The sequence below is a fragment of the Vespa velutina genome, chromosome 12 (genome assembly GCF_912470025.1).
Source record: "Vespa velutina chromosome 12, iVesVel2.1, whole genome shotgun sequence".
Taxonomy (NCBI): domain Eukaryota; kingdom Metazoa; phylum Arthropoda; class Insecta; order Hymenoptera; family Vespidae; genus Vespa; species Vespa velutina.
The window spans coordinates 1861667-1881144 of record NC_062199.1 but is presented as its reverse complement, the minus strand read 5'-3'; the positions used below and the strand labels follow the sequence as shown (position 1 = coordinate 1881144).

At 30.1% G+C, this 19478-nt stretch overlaps 1 protein-coding gene across 3 annotated transcripts in view; it reads left to right on the top strand.

Moving 5' to 3' along the window:
• Positions 1-13231: 13231 nt before the first annotated feature.
• The window catches only part of LOC124953283, a 33329-nt gene continuing 27082 nt past the window's right edge, over positions 13232-19478 (top strand). For 2 of the 3 annotated variants that reach the window (XM_047504421.1, XM_047504422.1), the window contains exon 1: positions 13232-14374. In XM_047504421.1, coding sequence (XP_047360377.1) covers positions 14143-14374 — 232 coding nt within the window. In that variant the 5' untranslated portion in view covers positions 13232-14142. The remainder of the gene's footprint in view (positions 14375-19478) is intronic. The other variant, XM_047504423.1, reaches the window with a different exon arrangement.

Genomic DNA, 19478 nt, shown 5'->3' with positions numbered 1-19478 from the left:
TTTATCTATAACAATATTAATTAAACAATAACATTATTCAGATATATAAACAATTTTTTTAATTAATTAATAAAAATTGTCCGATTTGCAAAATGTCAATTGTAAAATTTTAAATAAGCACACATATTGTACTTACGTACATACATATATATATACACACGTACGCACATATACATATACATGCATGTATATTTTAATCAATGAAGGAAAAATTGAAAAATAATTTGGAGATAAACCAAAAAAAAAAAAAAAAAAAAGAAAAAAGCTAATATATTATACATAGGAAAACACACATACACGCACATTACACATACATAGATCTATATATATAGATAAATCTTGATCTTTAGATGTCGTACAAGTTAGAAGGTTAAATGAGTTAAACTTTCGAGTTAATGTGATCTAAGTTTTCTAACTCTACTTCGACCTCGAAATTATACATTCATTTTGTATCATAAATTTTCTCTTTATTATCATAGAACGGGTGTTTCAATAAAACGTTCCGATCGATAAGCAAAATGATAATTCTATATATCAATGTTTTCCATTGATAAGATCCTATGGTTAATAATATCTCTAGGAAAATTAGATATTATCAGAAAATTTATTATTAGATTCGTTATTCGAGGTCTCCTCGATCATGTTTTTCTCTTCGTAAAAGCACACCATCTTATTCTCAGGTAAATTTACTTATTCGTTCGTCCTTTAAAAGCCCTTATTGTTTTCGAGATGAAAGCACTTTTGTTATCATTAAATTTATCACCATTAAATTTAAATTTTCAAATTTATCTGCGTGCAATATCTTATACAAGATTTAACATTTATATTTCAAGATATAAAAGGAAAAGAAACAATTTGATTTTTAATATTAATTTCAAAATTCATTGTGAAGAAAAGAAAAAAAAAATAATAATAATAATAATAAACGATTTTACGTTTAATTATATAACAAAAATTAATTCGATAAAAATACGAAGGGACAATTTCATTTGTAATAACGTATCCATTTGTAATATTAATTTCTAATGATAATTAACTAAACAATTTTTAATTAAAATTTATAAACATTCTCTTTGCCGTTCTCAAAAAAAAAAAAATAAATAAATAAATAAATAAATAAAAAAATAAAAAGATATAGAAATATAATAAATAAATAATTGACGATTAGAGATTAAAAATATCAAAGAGTATGATAAGATTAGATAATTAGTATATAATATATAAATTAGGAGAAAGAGTGAAAGAGTGAGAAAGAGAAAGAGAAAATTATTAAAGAAAGATTATAGTAAAAGTATTAAAAAAAAAAAAAAAAAAAAGAAGAAAAAAAAAGGAGAAAAAAAAATTATATAATATTAGACAATTGGAATGATAATATAAGTTTTGATAAAATAGGATACGTATTTTACTGTTAGTAGATTCTAAAATGTTCGTGCACTTTATTGGTAGAGAAACTCATGGTAATTGTTTTTTTAGGTCATCTTGTGCGTGCAAGTTTTGCTCTCTCTCTCTCTCTCTCTCTCTCTCTCTCTCTCTCTCTCTCACTCTCTCTCTCTCCTTTTCTTTCTCTCTTTACAGTTATTATCAGCACGTACTAACGTTCTAATCTAATTTAGGATAATAAATATCTCGAGGACATACACATACACACACACACACACACACACACACATGCATACATACATGCATATACACATAAACATAAAAATTATTTAGTCGTTCTTATACTCTTCCTATTTTCTTTTCAACTTTTTTATTCGTCCTTTCAAAATTTCTCTTTTTACGAGATGAAACATTATTTTCATTTTCACGAGCAACCTTTATTCCTATTTTTATAGATAACTAAAGTCGAGTGTTGATAGTGATGGGATTTTCTAAGGCTTGACCTTCATGAATTACACAATATACACATCGATAGAATTTCGTAATCATCGTCTGTTATTATAGTTATGGCTTTCTATCAGAATAGAATTTGATTTGAATTAAATTATTTGTAAAATATAATTATTATGATAATTGAATATTCTCGATGAAAAAAATTATTATTAAAAAGAAAAAACAAAAATTACGTTCAATAGCTTTACTTTCCCAATCGTTTGTAGAAATAAAAAATTTGCAAATAAACAAATAAAAAGAATAAAGATAATCAAAAGAATGTTTGTAAATAAATAAATAAATAAATAAATAAATAAATAAATAAATAAATAAATAAAGAAAGAAAGAAAGAAAGAAAAAAAGATAAATGAATAAATGCAAAATAATAATTTGTTAATTATTATATAAATATAATTTTTTCTTTTTTTTTTTTATTATTATATATAGCTACATATTTTTTTTTTATAATAACTTTAACAAAATTTAATCATCCATTACACTCTAGACTCTATTATAATTAGTTCAAAATGGAGAAGCGAGAGAGAGAGAGAGAGAGAGAGAGAGAGAGAGAGAGAGAGAGAGAGAGAGAGAGAGAGAGAAAGAGAGGAGAAGAGAAGGGAGAGAGGGGAATATATTTACCAAAGTAAAATCCATAAATAGTTCTACATGAGACTTTCACGTGGAAAATTGCAATGACGTACATATAAGTCAACGTAAACGATTGAGAGTATGTCATCGAAGAGACATGCTAAGAGATAAACCTAATCCATTTAGGATACACAATTATTTCTCTCTAATCAATATTACAAATCGTTTGGAATTATTCTAAATCTGAAAATCAAACGTTCGATTGATCCTAATTAAATAACTATATATTATTGAATAATTAGACGGATTTAGATCATAATCATCCTATTAAATATTTAAATCCATTTTGTCCAATCAGTATCTATATTAAACGTTGAACAATCGTCGATACAATCTTTTTTTTTTTTTACTACAATATCGTCTAATTATTTTTTTTTTTTTTTTTATTAAAGATGAACTATCGAACTCGTTCTTTTTATTTTTTGTTTCTTCTCTTCCTTCTTTTTTTTCTACAATTTCATTCAACAAACTTTAATCATTAAATGATTGAAAATAAATTAATTCCAATTGACAAACGAATTTATAAGATTTTATTTAATGATATTAACGTTGAATAAAAACGTTAATTAAATTTCTCATTGAACGAATTAATACATAATCCACCCATATATAATATAATTATTCGATAAATTAAAAATAACATTATTTTCATCTGAATTATCATTAGAAAATCATATTAAAATTGATCGATGACAATACACATTTATATATATATATATATATATATATATATATATATATATATATATATATAATAATAATGAGAAGTAATGCACATAAAAAAGAAGTAAAAAAAAAAAAGAGAGAAGAAAGTAATAAAAGGAGAAGAAGAAGAAGAAGAAGAAGAAGAAGAAAAACAAACGCGCGATATTACAGATAATAGTTCTCTTGTAATGGAATGAGATTATGCTAACGTATGCGTATGTTAGAAGAATGTTAGCAAACGATTACGAAATTCTAACTATCTATAACTAAGTACTTACGTTTATACATACAGACATATATTGTATATACGTACGTATGCGTAATACTAGAAAATAAAAAAAAAAAAAAAAAAAAAAAAAAAAGAAAAAGAACTGTTAGAGAGAAGAAGAACGATGGTAGTGGGAGTGAGAGCATAGTTTGTGACGAGGTGAGGTGGGGTAAAGGGGGAGAAAGTTTAGAACGGGAAAAGAGAAAAAAAAGAGGACGAGCGTTGGTATAAGGAACGGAATCAACTGTCGGAGAGTTCGACGACACGAAACGAAGAGAAGGAACCACGATCCATGGATCACGTACTGCACGAGCCGGTTCGAGCAACAGACTTACGTACCTACTTAGATCTTCTACACGTCTTGGATCTCTTACAATACGAGCAAGAGAGACAGATAGAGAGACAGACACACAGAGAGAGAGAGAGAGAGAGAGATTTATCATTTTCAAGATCATAAAAAATCAAATGACTCGATAATAATTAATCATATATTTTACTTTTTTATATATATAGTTCTCTCTCCCTCTCTCTCTCTCTCTCTCTCTCTCTCTCTCTCTCTCTCTTATTTTTTCTCTCATTCACTCTCTAACCACCGATTATAATCATTAATCAATATATATATATATATGTATGTATAAGTATGTATGTGTGTATATCTATGAATAATTTTGCATTTCTTTTCTGTTCTTTTTTTTTCCTTTTATTTATTTTTTCTCTTTTTTTCGTTTTTTTTTTTTTTTTCACTTTAACAACGAACTTCGAAATACTTTTGTCATTTGTTTTTAAGCAAATTAAAATTATCATATGTATATATATGTGAGTACTTTTTTGTTCTTCTTTTCTTTAATCCTTGCGAATTATATTATATTTTATAAATTAAAAAAAAAAAAGAACAAAGAAAAAAAGAGAAAAGGAAAAAATTGTATTTCCCTTCTTTTCTTCTTTCTTCAATTATCAAATGATATAACAAATAATTCTTCCTTTTATTTTTCTTCCTTTTCTTTTTTTTTTTTCATGCCAGTAATTAAAAAATTAAATAATAATTATTTTAAATCGAATATATTTAATATATATTATATCAAGTCTACATCATATTAAGGAATACGTATTGTATGTTAATTGAACGTTGTAAAAGAAAATAAAAGAGAATAAGCGAAAGAAAAAGAAAAGAACGGATTTATACGAAAATATATTAATTAATTTTGAGCTAATTAATCATTCATCGAAGACCGTTATCTATTATATTATAAGTATCGTGCATTCCTTTTGTATATTCTTTATGCAAAACACCAAAGTATAATCGTCCTTCCTCTTCTCTCTATCGAATTATATTCCTCGATTATTATTATTATTATTATTATTATTATTATTATTGTTATTGTTATTAATAATAATCATCGATGGCGCATATACGCGTTAAAAGAAAATGTGTTAGTCTTTTGCTATTGGTTAATATTACATAAAATACGTGTTTACAATTTTCATAAGAATTATCTTATTATTTCTATTAACGTGACGCAACGTCATCTGTGATTCATTCTTTCTTTTTTCTTTTTTTCTTTTGTTTTTGATGTGTGCGTGAGTGTGTGTGTGTGTGTGTGTGTGTCCGTGCGGAAAAAAAATTACTCGTTAGTATTCCATAAAATACGTGTTTACAATTTCAATAAGAATTATCGCGATCTCCGTTGACGTCGTTTGCGATACCCACGCTTTTTTTATTTTTTATTTAATTATTTTTGTTTCCTTTTTTTTTTTCTTTTTTTTTTTTGAGGAGGTAGTAGGATCGTGACGTCATTTGTTACCATATTCCATAACGTTTATACGCGTAATTATTGTCCGAAAGCAATTGAAAAAAAAAAAAAAAAAAAGAAGAAAAGAAAAATAATAAATAAATGAAGGAAAAAGGAAGAATTAGCATTTAAAAAAAATTAAAAAAAAAAAAAAAAGAAAAAGAAAAAAAAAGAAAGAGAGAAAAGATCACGGGACTCGAATAATTCAATAATGCTCGAACGAGGAATGTAAAAAAGTATTATATCGATGGTATTAAATGTGTAAAAAGAAAAAGAAAAATAAATCGTTAATCTTGAATCTTTTCAATCGTTCGACGTAAATTGGGGAAAATCGAGATTTTGTTTGATTGAATGATCATACAATGAATTTAATAGGAAACTAGCGATGGTAGATTAGAGAATGATTGTTTCGCAAGTAGAACAATTTAATTGAGTTTCCTTTTGTCTTCAAGATAAACCTCGTGCTTCCTCGATAGTGCACGAATAATCCTTCGACCTTTGAAGTTCATTGACCCGTCGAAGAATCGGACCACAATGGCGTCGTTCGTCGTGCAACTAATAATATATAAGGACCTTTCGCGAATACAATTCTCAACCTTGTAATCGATTAAATCGATTAAATGATTAAATTAAATCAAATAAAAAAAAAAAAAAAAAAAAAAAAAAGAATACAATAAAAAATAAAAGATTCGAGCAGAAAATAAAAATCGATGAAACGAGGAAAAAACGAGAATAGAGAAGTAGAAAATTACAAAAATTAAAATGACGTTCTTTAATCAACGACGACCTATCTATATAATTTTATATAGATAATATATATTATTATATAGATAATACATATAATATTATATATTAGGGAATATGATTTTCGAGCTAATCAATAAGAAAGAAAAAAAGAAATAAAATAAAATAAAATAAAATAAAATAAAATAAAATAAATAAATAAAATAAATAAATAAATAACAAAGAATGAAAGAAATTCGAATGGAAGACAAAGATCGTGGAATAAGAGGAAAAAAAGAAACGAGAAGAAAAAAAAAAGAAGCAAACAAAAAGTTTTTCAAGAATAAAAGCAAATTATATAAAACAAAATGGCATTAGTAGTAGTAGTAGTAGTAGTAGTAGTAGTAGTAGTAGTAGTAGTAGTAGCAGCAGTAGTAGTAGTAGTAGATTCACGGGAAATCGAGGGAGCTGTCGATTGAGAGGTGAACTTTCTACTTCGTTTAACGGCTCTTCCAGTGGACGTGATCTCCCAGATAATAAATACGCTTTCCATCTGCCAGTGCTAGAGCGTTGTCTTTCGAGGATAATGGATGGCATTAAAAGTACGATCGTGTTTCGATCCGCCATCAGAAAAAGGTTGTGTACGCTCTACCTCTTTTTTTCTTTTTCTTTTTATCTCTCTCTTTCTCTTTCTCTCTCTCTCTCTCTCTTTTTCTCTTTTTCTCTTTTTTAGATGTCCTTGAAATATAACGAACAATATCAATAGTCAATAATAATTCTTCCATGAAATACTTTTTTTATTTCCAAACAATTAATTATAATCAATCGCTGAGTTTTCGATATTTAACGAATCGATTAAACAATTTGACTTTGTTAATAATTGATAACATATGACAAAAATTAAAATAAATTCTAAACGATATGATCTTACGATAAGAAATAAATATCATTAAAGTACATGTATTAAGAAATATTTTCAAACGATTAGAAATTTTATTATCGATAAAGTAAAGACATTTTCAACTTCTCGATCATAACTAGTAATAAATGTCGATAAAATAAATGCCATTTCCGATCCACATCTCAATAGTCTCTTTCTCTCTCTCTCTCTCTCGTAACTCGGTGTTTGACACACCGGGTGTTCAATATAAACTCGTGAAATAACATTCATTATAGACCGATCGATAATGGCGACTAACGATCGATCCTATCGATCATTCTTTCTCTTTCTAATGCACCTAACTCGATTTGATATACAACGGGTGTTCAATATAAACCTATGAACAATGTTCATTGTCGACCGATCAAATATGGCGACTAACGATCAATTCTATCGAGTAAATTTTTTTCTCTCTTTTTAATACACATACACGATAAATATCATCTCACAATATAATTGTTCAATATAAATCCGCGAACAACGTTCTATTATTGACCGATCAAATATGGCGGCTAACTATCGATCCTATCGATCATATACCTCTCTGTCTCTCTCTCTCTCTCTTTTTCATTCCATCACACGTAGATCGTAAGATCGTGTGTAACGGTCGAACGATTTTAAGAGACTCGTAAAGAAGCTCGTTTCATGGAATAAAACCGGCACCTTAACAACTTTTCTTTTATACAGTAGAGATACCAACGTGTACGAATGATATTCATGCGTGGCACATGCATTAAACTCTCATTTCATTAAATCGTAGATCGTAGCTCGTAGAACGTAGAACGTTACCTTTACGACTATGACGACGACAACCAGAACGACATGGACGATGCGTAAAACGTTCGATAGTGTCGCGGGTGTATGTAGGTACTCGTTGCGTAAGCGTGATCACTAAAGCGATGGTATGCAACGAGTAACCTTGAGAAACGAGTCATAAGAATGACCAATAATGTGTTTCCTACGTTACAATGACGTCATTAACGTGACGAACATTTTCATTCCATTTTATTGGCCAATTTTCAATCGGATCATCATCATCGCCATGAACCAGTACTTAAATTAAAATCGTTTAATTATAAATTATTTATGATAGATAATTCGAATTTATTACGTGGGAAATTTTTGTTGTTAATCTTTTTTTTTTTTTCTTTTTTCTTTTGATTTTCCTAAGGTTATCTCATATATATGTATATGTATATGTATATATATATATATATGCATATATGTATATATAAAGTAGGCAGCAACTTTGATTCGTCGAAGTTCTTTACGAAGTAGGTACGTGACCCCGGGTCCGTGACCTCCTTACGTTGCATCGCACTGAAAAAAAAACTTGTTAAGATTTTCGAAATTCCTACATTTTTTTTCTTACAAAAGTGTTGAATACCTCGCTTGTTATTTACGTAATTATTATTATTATTATTATTATTATTAATATTTTCTTTTTGCTTTTCGGCTGGATGATAATCAATTTTTAAATAATAAACGATTAAGACCAATATATTTACCGAAGGTTTATTTTTATTGGATATAATTGTCGAATGAGAAAAAAAAAAAGAAAAAAGAAAAAAAAAAATATTTTTTAAAACCTCTTTGGCGACGAAACACAGATCTCCAAATCAAACAGACACGAATCTCTCTTTCTCTCTCTTTCTCTCTCTCTCTCTCTCTCTCTCTCTCTCTCTTTCTGAGGTAGAGATAAGGAATTTTTGTAGAATTCTTTTCGGAATCTACGTTATCGGAATACTAAACGAATTTATGTCAGTCTCTTTCGCGCTACCTCACCAATCGAATTTACATTTGCATACTATGGTAATTTCGATCATCGTTCGGGAGGGACACAAAGGAAATTCCATCGTGCGAATAAGGTGTAGTTGTGGTGATGCGAAGAGGGTGAAAGGGAGTGGATAAAAAGAAAAAAAGTGAGAGAGAGAGAGAGAGAGAGAGAGAGAGAGAGAGAGAGAAGGAAAAAGAGACGTCGCTGTCGTCGATGTCGCTGACGCGAGAAAATATTTAAGTATGTTAAATAGTAATGATGACTAACACGTTAATAAACACAGCAAAGAAATCATTTTAATTATCGACGAACGATCGCGATCAGCCTTGAAATATTTTTTAATCAATTAGTTTGATGATCTCTCTCTCTCTCTCTCTCTCTCTCTCTCTGTCTTTCTCTCTCTCTCTCTCTCCTTCTCTATTACTAGGAAATAATTAATAAATAATTACGTTAGATAGAGAGAGAGAGAGAGACTCCATTTTATACAGCCATTTCGTTATTACTTACGTAATAGAGTTTATGTAAAAGAATATCTTCTCTCCTAACTCTCGTTAATTTATCTTATCTTACTCAACGTTAAGCCGGAATCTTTTGCTTCTTCTTTCTTGACAAATTCACGCCGGCTCTTCTCCATTTATATTTTACTCCCTTTCCCTCTCATCATCTTTCCCTTTTTTCGAAACAATCATAACGCGTCTTCTTGTCAATTTGAGCGTGAAACAAAATTAAACAAAACAAAAAAAAAAAAAGGAAAAATAAAAGAATAAGAAAGAAGAAAGAAAGAAAGGAAATAATGCAGAAAACAACGCGAAAGATGAAGAAAAAGATTTAACGTTTGACGGATCCAATTAATAAGACACCAGGATTATCATGTTAACCATATTGAAAATTAAATGGCGACTACTTTTATCACGTGACATCGTGATCAAACTATATTACCGACCGTGTAAACGCGTATTATCGGATTGTATCGGATGCAAAAAAAAAAAAAAAAGAAAAATTTTTAAAAAGAAACAAAAAGAAAGGAAAAAAGAAAGATAGATAGATAGAAATCACGAGAATTTATTTACTCCCTTTTAGAATATATCGAGAATAAGATTATCCAATAAGAAAGAAATAATAATAACGATGACGATGGAATAAAAGGAAGGAGGGAAGGAAAAAGAAGGAAAAGAAAAGAAAAAAGACAAGGAGAGATTATTTCTTAAGACGAGAGAATTTGCAACGAAGGATGGCACAGCGGAGACATGAGGCGAGTATAACACGACCAGTAAAGTATGTATGTATGTATGTATGTTCGGCAGCGATGCAAATCCGATGTGAGGAAGAGAGAGAGAGAGACAGAGAGTAAGAGAGAAAGAGAGAACAAAAAGAAAGAAAAAGAAGAAGAAAGAAGCTATGAAGCGTAAAGAGAGAGAGAGAGAGAGAGAGAAAGAAAAAGAAAAAGAAGAAGTTGGTGAATGAGGAAAACGTTATATATAAAGACAGAGAAGGAACTATTGAATAAACGAGAGAAATAAACTAATAATAATAAGAAGAAGAAGAAATTATAATGAGTAAGAGAGAGAGAGAGAGAGAGAGAGACAATAGTAGGCTTACAAGAGAAACAGAAAGAGAGAGAGAGAGAGAGAGAGAGAGAAGCGAAAGGAGTGTCCATAAGTGTAGTATAGTGTGAGCGTAAGTGTAGTACGAAAACGAGAGAGTAAGACAGAGAAAAAGAGAGAGAGAGAGAGAAAGAGAAAGAACGTAAAGGAAGAGAGGTATGGTGGGGGAAGCATTCGAAGCGGCTCGTTCGCGGAGGTAAGCTCAGTATGCCGCGCAACGCGCAGGCTCGCGTACATTTGTCGTCTTTTTTGTTTGATACGTTCGTTCTATGTGTAAATCCTCGTGCTATATACGCAGGTACAAACACGAAGATCTTTAGAAAGAGAGAAAGAGAGAACGAAAAAGAGAAAAAGAGAGAGAGAGAAAGAGATAGATAGATAGATAGATAGAGTAAGAAAGTTCGTACCTCGTTCGGCAATCGTTCGGCTTTTTCCGTGTGTAAACGACACCACATCGTCGTCGTCGTCGTCGTCGTCGTCGTTGTTGCATCGTCGTCGTCGTCGTCGTTGTCATTATCGTCGTCGTCGTCGTCGTCATCGACGATCGTCGACGTCGTCGTCGTCGACGTCGTCGTCGTCCTCGGCGATTTATCACTCGCGAAAGTGATTCTTACTACGTTAGTGATCAAATTGAAGAATATGTTGTTCGTATTTGAACGAAACTCGAATACCAAGAACGCGCGCGGGTTTTGTGATCGTCGTGTTGCATACGCGCGGGCGCGCGCGTATTTGTGTAGTACGTGTGTACGAATGTGCGCTTGAGCGAGTAAGTGAGTGGAGTTAGTGAGTTAGTGAGTGAGAGAAGAAGTAAAAGAAGACCAGAAAAAAAAGAAGAGAGAGAGAGAGAAAAGAAATAAAGAAGAAAAAAGGAAGAAAGAAGAGAAGAAAAGAGAAGAGAAGAGAGAAAGAAAGAAGAAAAAGGAGAACAGGGAGTGTATGTATGTATGTATGTATGTATGTATGTATGTATGTATGTATGTATGTATGTATGTATGTATGTGTACGGTGAGAAAGAGGTTGGAAGGAACGGGAGGTGGTAGCGGGAAATTTGAATTCGATCGAGAGAGAGAGAGAGAGAGAGAGAGTTGACTAGATTATAATAAAGTAAATGAAGATAATAATAAATTGAGAATTGCTTTGTTGATAATTAAGTGATAATAAATGTTGATCGAACAACGAAAATGACCGTTGATTATAGGCAAAGGGTAATAACGAAGAGAAATATTTTTGATATGAAAGGGAAAGAAGAACGTTGAGAGAAGACCGTGCGAACAACGCGTTCCGTTGCGATCGATTAGGAACACCAACGAGTTTAATAGCGTTTTACCACGGTGAAGCTCATAGTATATACGTCTTTCTCTTTCTCTCTCACTGTATGTGTCCGTGTTTGTGTGTATGTATGCATGCATGCATGCATGCATGCGTGCGCACATGTATATATATATATATATATATATATATATATATATATATATATATGTATATTTTTCTCTTTCGTTTTTAGAAGAGGAAACGTTGAAAGAAAAACGAAAACATAATCAGACAGAAAAAGGAAAATATTATACAATAATAATAATAACAACGACAAAGACAATCAACAAGAATAACAATAACAACAACAACAACACAACAACAATAACGCAACAGCAACAACAATAACAAAAACAGCATCAACGACAAATAAAAAGAGAGAAAGAAAGATGTCAGCGATCGATAGAGGGAGTAACGATCGAAATCGATCTTATCGAATCGAGAGGCGACTTGGACGATGAGGAAAAATCGATTAACTTTTTTTAATATTATTCTTACTAGTATAACCAATACCAGGAACAACATCAACGTCAAAGACATTACTACTACTATTACTTTTCCTAGTACTATTACTACTGCTGCTGCTGCTGCTATTACTACTACTACTACTACTACTACTGTTACTACTACTAATACTATTAGTAGTACTACTACTACTACTACTACTACTACTGCTAAAAAAAGGATAAGGACGAAGAGGAAGGAGATAATAAGAGGAAGAAGAAGGACGAGGTGGGAGCTCGAGGGAAGTTTGCGAGCGCCATCTTGACGAATCAGAGAGGAGAGGCGGCGAGGCGCGATGGCGGTGCTCGATCGTTGATCGAGACGAATCCGCGGGCGATTCGATCATTCTTATCGTCGTCGATCGAACGTCCTCCGTCCTCAGTCTACCTCTCTTTCTCTCTCTCTCTCTCTCCCTCGTCACTTTTATACACACGCACACATACACATAGACACACGTATACGTCCATTATCTCTGTATTTTATTTATTTCTTGAAGGAAAAAGAAAAAGAAAGGAAGAAAGAAAGAAAGTAAGAAAGAAAAAGGCAAGAAAGGAAAGATAAAGAAAAAGGAAAATTAATTTATCGTCCCGGAAGAGGAGAGAGTTAAAAACAAAAAAGGTCGTCGGGGGTGGGGAGGAGAGAGAGAGAGAGAGAGAGAGAGCCTACGCTATCTACGGACTATAGAATTCAACGGACAAGAAAATCAACGAGACGAAAGAACGACGAGGACACGAAGGGGAGGGACGACGCATCAACGACGTTACCAACACATTTACAACCGCCGGATACGTCTCAAGATCTCCTTCTTATTCTCTTCTCCCATATATATATATATATATATTTTTTTTTTTTTTCGTCTCGTTTTATTATATTCGTACTTTTTTTTTTCCTTCCTTTCTTTTTCCTTCGAATTTTTATTTTATCCTTTAAAGAAAAGGAAAGATACAGAGAGAGAGAGAGAGAGAGAAAGAGAGAAAGAGAGAGAGAAAGAGAGGAAGAGAAAAAGAGAGAGAGAGAGAAGGAAGAGGAACAACACCGAAGAAAGCGAGAGAGAGAGAGAGAGAGAGAAAGAGAGAGAAAGAAAGAGAGCATTTTTATTTTTAGCAAGTTCGTCCGCGGTTCTCTCTCTCTTTCTCTCTCTCTCTCTCTCTCTCTCTCTCTCTCTCTCTCTTGCTCTTTTGCTCTCTCACTCTCTCTCACTCGAGCATCGGTCGCAAAAACCGGTTCCTCTCTCGGGGCACCACTGCTCACCGAGGAAAGCACGAGGAACCAAGAGAGAAAGAGAGAAAGAAAGAGAGAGAGAGAGAGAGAGAGAGAGAGAAAGAGAAAGATACGAGAGTCCAGTATAGTCGAAGAATCTAAAGAGAAAGAGAAAGAGAAAAAGAGAAAGAGAAAGAGATAGAAAGAACTTGGAATTTGCTCGTGTCCCAATACACATAGTCGCCGACGTCGTTTTCACGTTCCTCTATGTGAATATATATATATATATATATATATATATATATATATATATATAATATATATACATATATCATACACACACATATATATATATATATATATAGAGGGAGAGAGAAAGAGGGACAAACATAAACATATATTTATGTGACTATTCTTCTATCTCACTCTTTCCAACTTGTCTATCCACTAATCTATTGTTACTCTCACTCACACATACATACATACATATATATATATATACATATATATATATATATATATATCAGCAGAGATAGCAGACAGACTGCAGACATACACGCATATATACCTCTCTCTTCTAACCTCCTACGTTATATCGATCGCATATGCACAAGACGGATTATAGTCCCTACAAGACTTATAGTCGAACGAAAATCTTTTATTTTATTATTGTTCGAAATAAATAAAAGAGAAAATAAAAGGGAGAGGGTGGGAGAAAGAGAAAAAGAGAGAGGGGGAGAGAGAGAGAGAGAGAAAGAGTGAGTTTGGATAAAGGGGGAGGAAAAATCGTTATGTGAAGAATGGCAACCGATTCCAGCAACAACGAGAACAACAATCGTCATCATCATCATCATAATCATAATCATGGGGTTAGAGCTGTCGCAACGACGACTACAGATCCAAGACGTAACGAAAAGCGCGCCGTTGCGGCCAGAGGTGCCGCTGGTGCACTTGCTCTCAGCGTATTGGCTGTTGTCCTCCAATCAGCTGCCACGGCTACCCCCGCCTGGGGATACTTCACCAATCCCGATGGTAAGTTTTTAGACTTCAATATTCTCTTTTCTTTCTTTAGTTTTCTTTTTCCTTTTTTCTATTTTTTTTTCCTTTTTTTTTTTTTAATTGGATTTATCATCATCATCATCATCATCATCATTATAATTATAATTTGGAAGCGTCGTCATTAAACTTCCATCATAAAAGATTCTTGTTGATTGACGTGGTTCAATTAAAATATGATATTACAATATGGCGGCTTTACCACGTGGGTCACGTGGGACATGAGCAAATTATAACCAAGAAATTTCATGGGGAATTTCATGGCACTCGATTCGTTTTCGTTTTTCTTCGATCAAACTTTTCAATGATATGTAATTGATCTTTATTATTTTTATTATTATTATTATTATTATTATTATAAATGTTATTATATTATTATTATTAATAAATGATGAAATAATTACTCGATTATATTCGTACTTCGAAAATGGCGTGTGTGATATAGCAAGCTATGCATTGCGTTCATCCAACGTTTGTGTTTCATGTTATACGATGCGTTCACTGCAATTTCCCACATCGCGGAACGAACAATTTTGTTTTCAACCCACGCGAAAGATCGTATTTATGCGACCTGCCTCCTCCGAGGTCAAGGTTGACTCCTTTATTTCTCTCTTTTTCTTTTCTCTCTGTTTCTTTCTCTCTCTCTCTCTCTTTCTCTCTATCGTGCCAGTCGGTACAATATCATATCGTTCATTATGAAATAGAACACGCAAGAATCGCAATTTCAATCATCATGTTGACATTGATTAGTCGATATCATTCTGATCTCTAATGGTACCGTATTCCAATATCCTGTCAAATGTTGATTCAAATCGAAATTAAAAAATGCTAATTACTTTTCTCTTCTGTCATATTTCAAACGATCTCGCACGAAACAAGTCAAATATTTTTAATATCGCTTAAGTATAAAAAAAAAGAAAAAATCTTATAAATTAAAATCAAACATATAATTTCTTTTTTTCTTTTTTTTTTTATACCTACACCCCTACTTTTTTCTAAACACACGTACGTTAAACGAATTAATCATTTCCAATTTCTGTAAAAAAAAAAAGAAAAAATCCGCATATATATTAAGATCAAACTTTTTTTTACGAATTAAAAAAATAAATGAAAAAAAAAGAAAAAAAAAAAAAGAAAAAAACAACAACAAAAATTGCAGATATCTATCGTTAATTCTTTTCTAATGACATTTAACAAGTGAAAGAAATAAATACAATATTTTTCAATTCTAATGTCCTATTGATTATCAAATAATTAAGTAACAACACGAATACCTGTCAGTATTATTATTATTTTTTTTTCTTTTTTTTTTTTTTTTTTTTTTCAATTACTTCAGATACGTAGAGAAATAATGTCAAGCTCATGTTCTATCGGTGAAATTTTTTAAAGGGCAGTTCTTAACACCAATCGGGTCAATGACCGCAGCACGGTCAAGGACACTTCATGTTCGATAAAACATTCGAGTCATTCTCCAAGCTTTATTATCGACGTTATGTCTACAGAAACATATATATATATATATATATATATATATATATATATATATATATATATATATATATATATATATATATAGATAGATAGATAGATAGATAGATATTTATATATTATATTATGTGAATACGAGTTGCATAAAATGACTAAACATATACATACACAGATATATATGTACTGTCTACTAGAAGTGTACAGTCCATTCATATATCGCAATAGAGAGAAGATTAGAATCAAAACCACAAGTGTCCCCCCTATATACTTGCTCCCCTTCATGAAAGCTTTGACCTAATTCAGAACACGGCTTCCCGTATATGTCCAGTCAATTAATTCCACTGACTTGTTTTTACAGCTGTTGCACACATATTTCTAATATATACAATATATACAATATATATATATATATATATATATATATATATATATATATATATTAGAAATATATATTAGTGGGTCTGTGCATTTATGTATGTGTTTATAAACTAATAAAAAATTTTAGAAAATGAATAAATCGAAAATAAACCGAAAAAAGTTTTACAAACTAATTGGAAAATTTGTCTGACGGTAATCAGTAATTGGATATTTTTTTTTTTCGGATAGTTAAGAAAAAAAAAAAAACAAAAAAAAAAGTATTTGCGAATGAAACGTTGCGAATAAATGAAATAAAATTCTATCGTCATAAGTTCGTAACTACTTTTTCTTCTTTAATTCAACTTTTTCTTTTCCTTTTTCCTTTTTTCTTTTTCTTTCATTTTTTTTTTTTTTTTACTCAAAAAATATAGAACAAAATTCGTTTGGAATATGTTAATCTTATGCATGTATTTATATCTACTCGTAAAACTTTTAAATAAGAAAAGAGATAAATAAAGAAAAAAAAAAAAAAAAAAAAAAAAAAAAAAAAAAAAAAAAACAAAGAACGATTCAACAATACTCTAATGAATAATTAAAAATAATTTCCCTTTTTGTTTTCTAACTCGTTTTTCTGCTTTTTTTTTTCTTTTTTCTTTTTTTGATTTCTTCCTTTTTTTGTGATTAAAATTTTCGAATGATTTCCACAAGGAGTATAATGGACGTCTCTAGCGTAAGCTCGTTCGTTCTTTACTTTCACTCGAGCGTACATTCTCAGAGAACCTTGATTTTACATACCTATATATATATATATATATATATATAATACATAGATACGTTCTCATAGGTACGTATTACACTTACTATTACACAAATATATATATATATATACGGTGTATATTATTAAAGGTGTTCACGTATGTTTTACTACGAGTTCATCGGGTCTTCTAAATAAAATAATAATGAAAATTAAATAAACATAAAATATCATTATTTATATCGTTAAGATGAATTATTTATTATTTTGTATATACACACACGTATATGTATATATGTATATATGTTCATTTTGTTTAACATTTATCACAGTGTTCTATATTTTCCTCTATTTCTTATTTAATTATTATTCAACGCGTCGATGTTCTCCATATATATATATATATATATATATATATATATATATATATATATATATATATATATATCTACATGTGCATAGAGAGAAGATTTCCTAATCATAATACGGAGAAGTAATTCTAACTCGTTTGTTCAAACTCCATCCGTGCATATAAATGCATATACATTCATACATATATACTGCACATACATATAAATATGTTATTATTCTTTATAAAAAAATTTAGAGAGAGAGAGAGAGAGAAAGAGAAAGAGAGAGAGAGAAAGAACTAATTAACATAATTGATCTCATTATTATTATTATCATCTACAATACTTTGTGTATTTTCTCGCGATTTTTCTTCTTCTTTTTTTTTTTTTATCCTCGTACTCAACTAGAAAAACAAAAGAGAGAGAGAGAGAGAGAGAGAGAGAGAGAGAGAGAGAGAGAAGATGGATAAATAAAAGAAGAAAGAAGAAAAATGTATGTACATGTATTCGTAAATATATGTATATGTTAAAGGAAATAAAAATAAAGTAGTATTGTTATCATCGGTGATATCATACATTGAGAAGTTTTAGCGACACGCAATACTCGTTTCTCAGGCTTTAATTAACATTTCTATCTCGCTCCCACCCCTTACATAGACATATGCCATTCATTCTTTAATTAACCACGTGTGAAACTTAACTGTACACACACACACACACAAGCGAAAATTACATACTTACATCTTTAAATTACAACATGTTTATATTCTATTTATAATCTTTATGTCTTATTTATAAACAAGTTTTTATACAATACAAAATTATTATTCTATATCAATATACTTGATTTGTTATGTTATAATATAATTAATAAAAAAAATTTATTATACACGTAACTTTATATGATACAACGTATTGTACAGATACATGTCTATGGAGAAATTAATTACATATAAAAAAAAAAAAAAAATCCTTTTCAAAAGCCGTTTAATTCTTTCAAACATACAAAGTTTTCGAATGGCATAAATGAAAATGATAATATGAAATATTTAAAAGGTACTATGTATTATTAAAAGTAATTATTAAAAGTCAATATTAACAATTGATTTAACAAAATTCGATATATGCGTGTGTATGTATGAATGTATGTGTGTGTATGTGTGTGTGTGTGTGACCTTGAAAATTTTAAAGATACCAAATGAGATATAAAATGTTCGAAGAATATTAACTTCTCGAAGGATTCTTTCTCGAATGTCATTTGAAACTCTTCGAAAGCGCGTATCGATCCATCGAAAGAGAGTGAGAGAGAAAGATAGATAGATAGATATATATAGAGAGAGAGAGAGAGAGAGAGAGAGAGAGAGAGAGAGAGAGATGCTACTAACGGATTGGTTGAAGTTCTTTTAACAAAAAATATAAAAAGAAATACGCAAGAGGAACGAACGAGTCTCTTTTCTCCATATAAAGTACCTACTCTAAGAAAGTCTTCGCGAGTATACTAATACTAATACTAATGCTAATACCAATACTAACACTGTTACGTGATACTTTACATTGTTACTTCTTATAACTTAGTTATATTAGTTCTTAATACTTTCTCGATTTAATGGGAATCCTTAACAAGTCCCGATAATTTAATCTCTTTTCTACAATATGTTAAAAAGAAAAAAAAAAGATTTAGACACACACACACACACACATATATATATATATATAATATATATAATGACAACTTTATGCATATGAAAATTAATTAAATATTTATCTGCATGAAATTGTTTATATAATTTAATCTTTAAAATTATGAAAATGATAATTATTATTAAAATTATTATTATTATTATATAATTATTATTGTACATAACATAATATAGAATTTAATTATTACAATTATTGAGATTAAACACAAATTTTAATATATATATATATATTAAAATTATAATATCGATAATTATTTCTATTTTTTTTTTGTTTTTTTTTTTTTTTTTTTTTTTTGGTTGCTGTTGTCATCATCGTAATTAGGACATTGTCAATTTTCTTTTTAATGCGTTCTTTTTCTCTTTTAATATTCTCAATTAAAAGATTTTAATCGATCGCGACAACAAAAATATTCACATTACTTGTAATATAT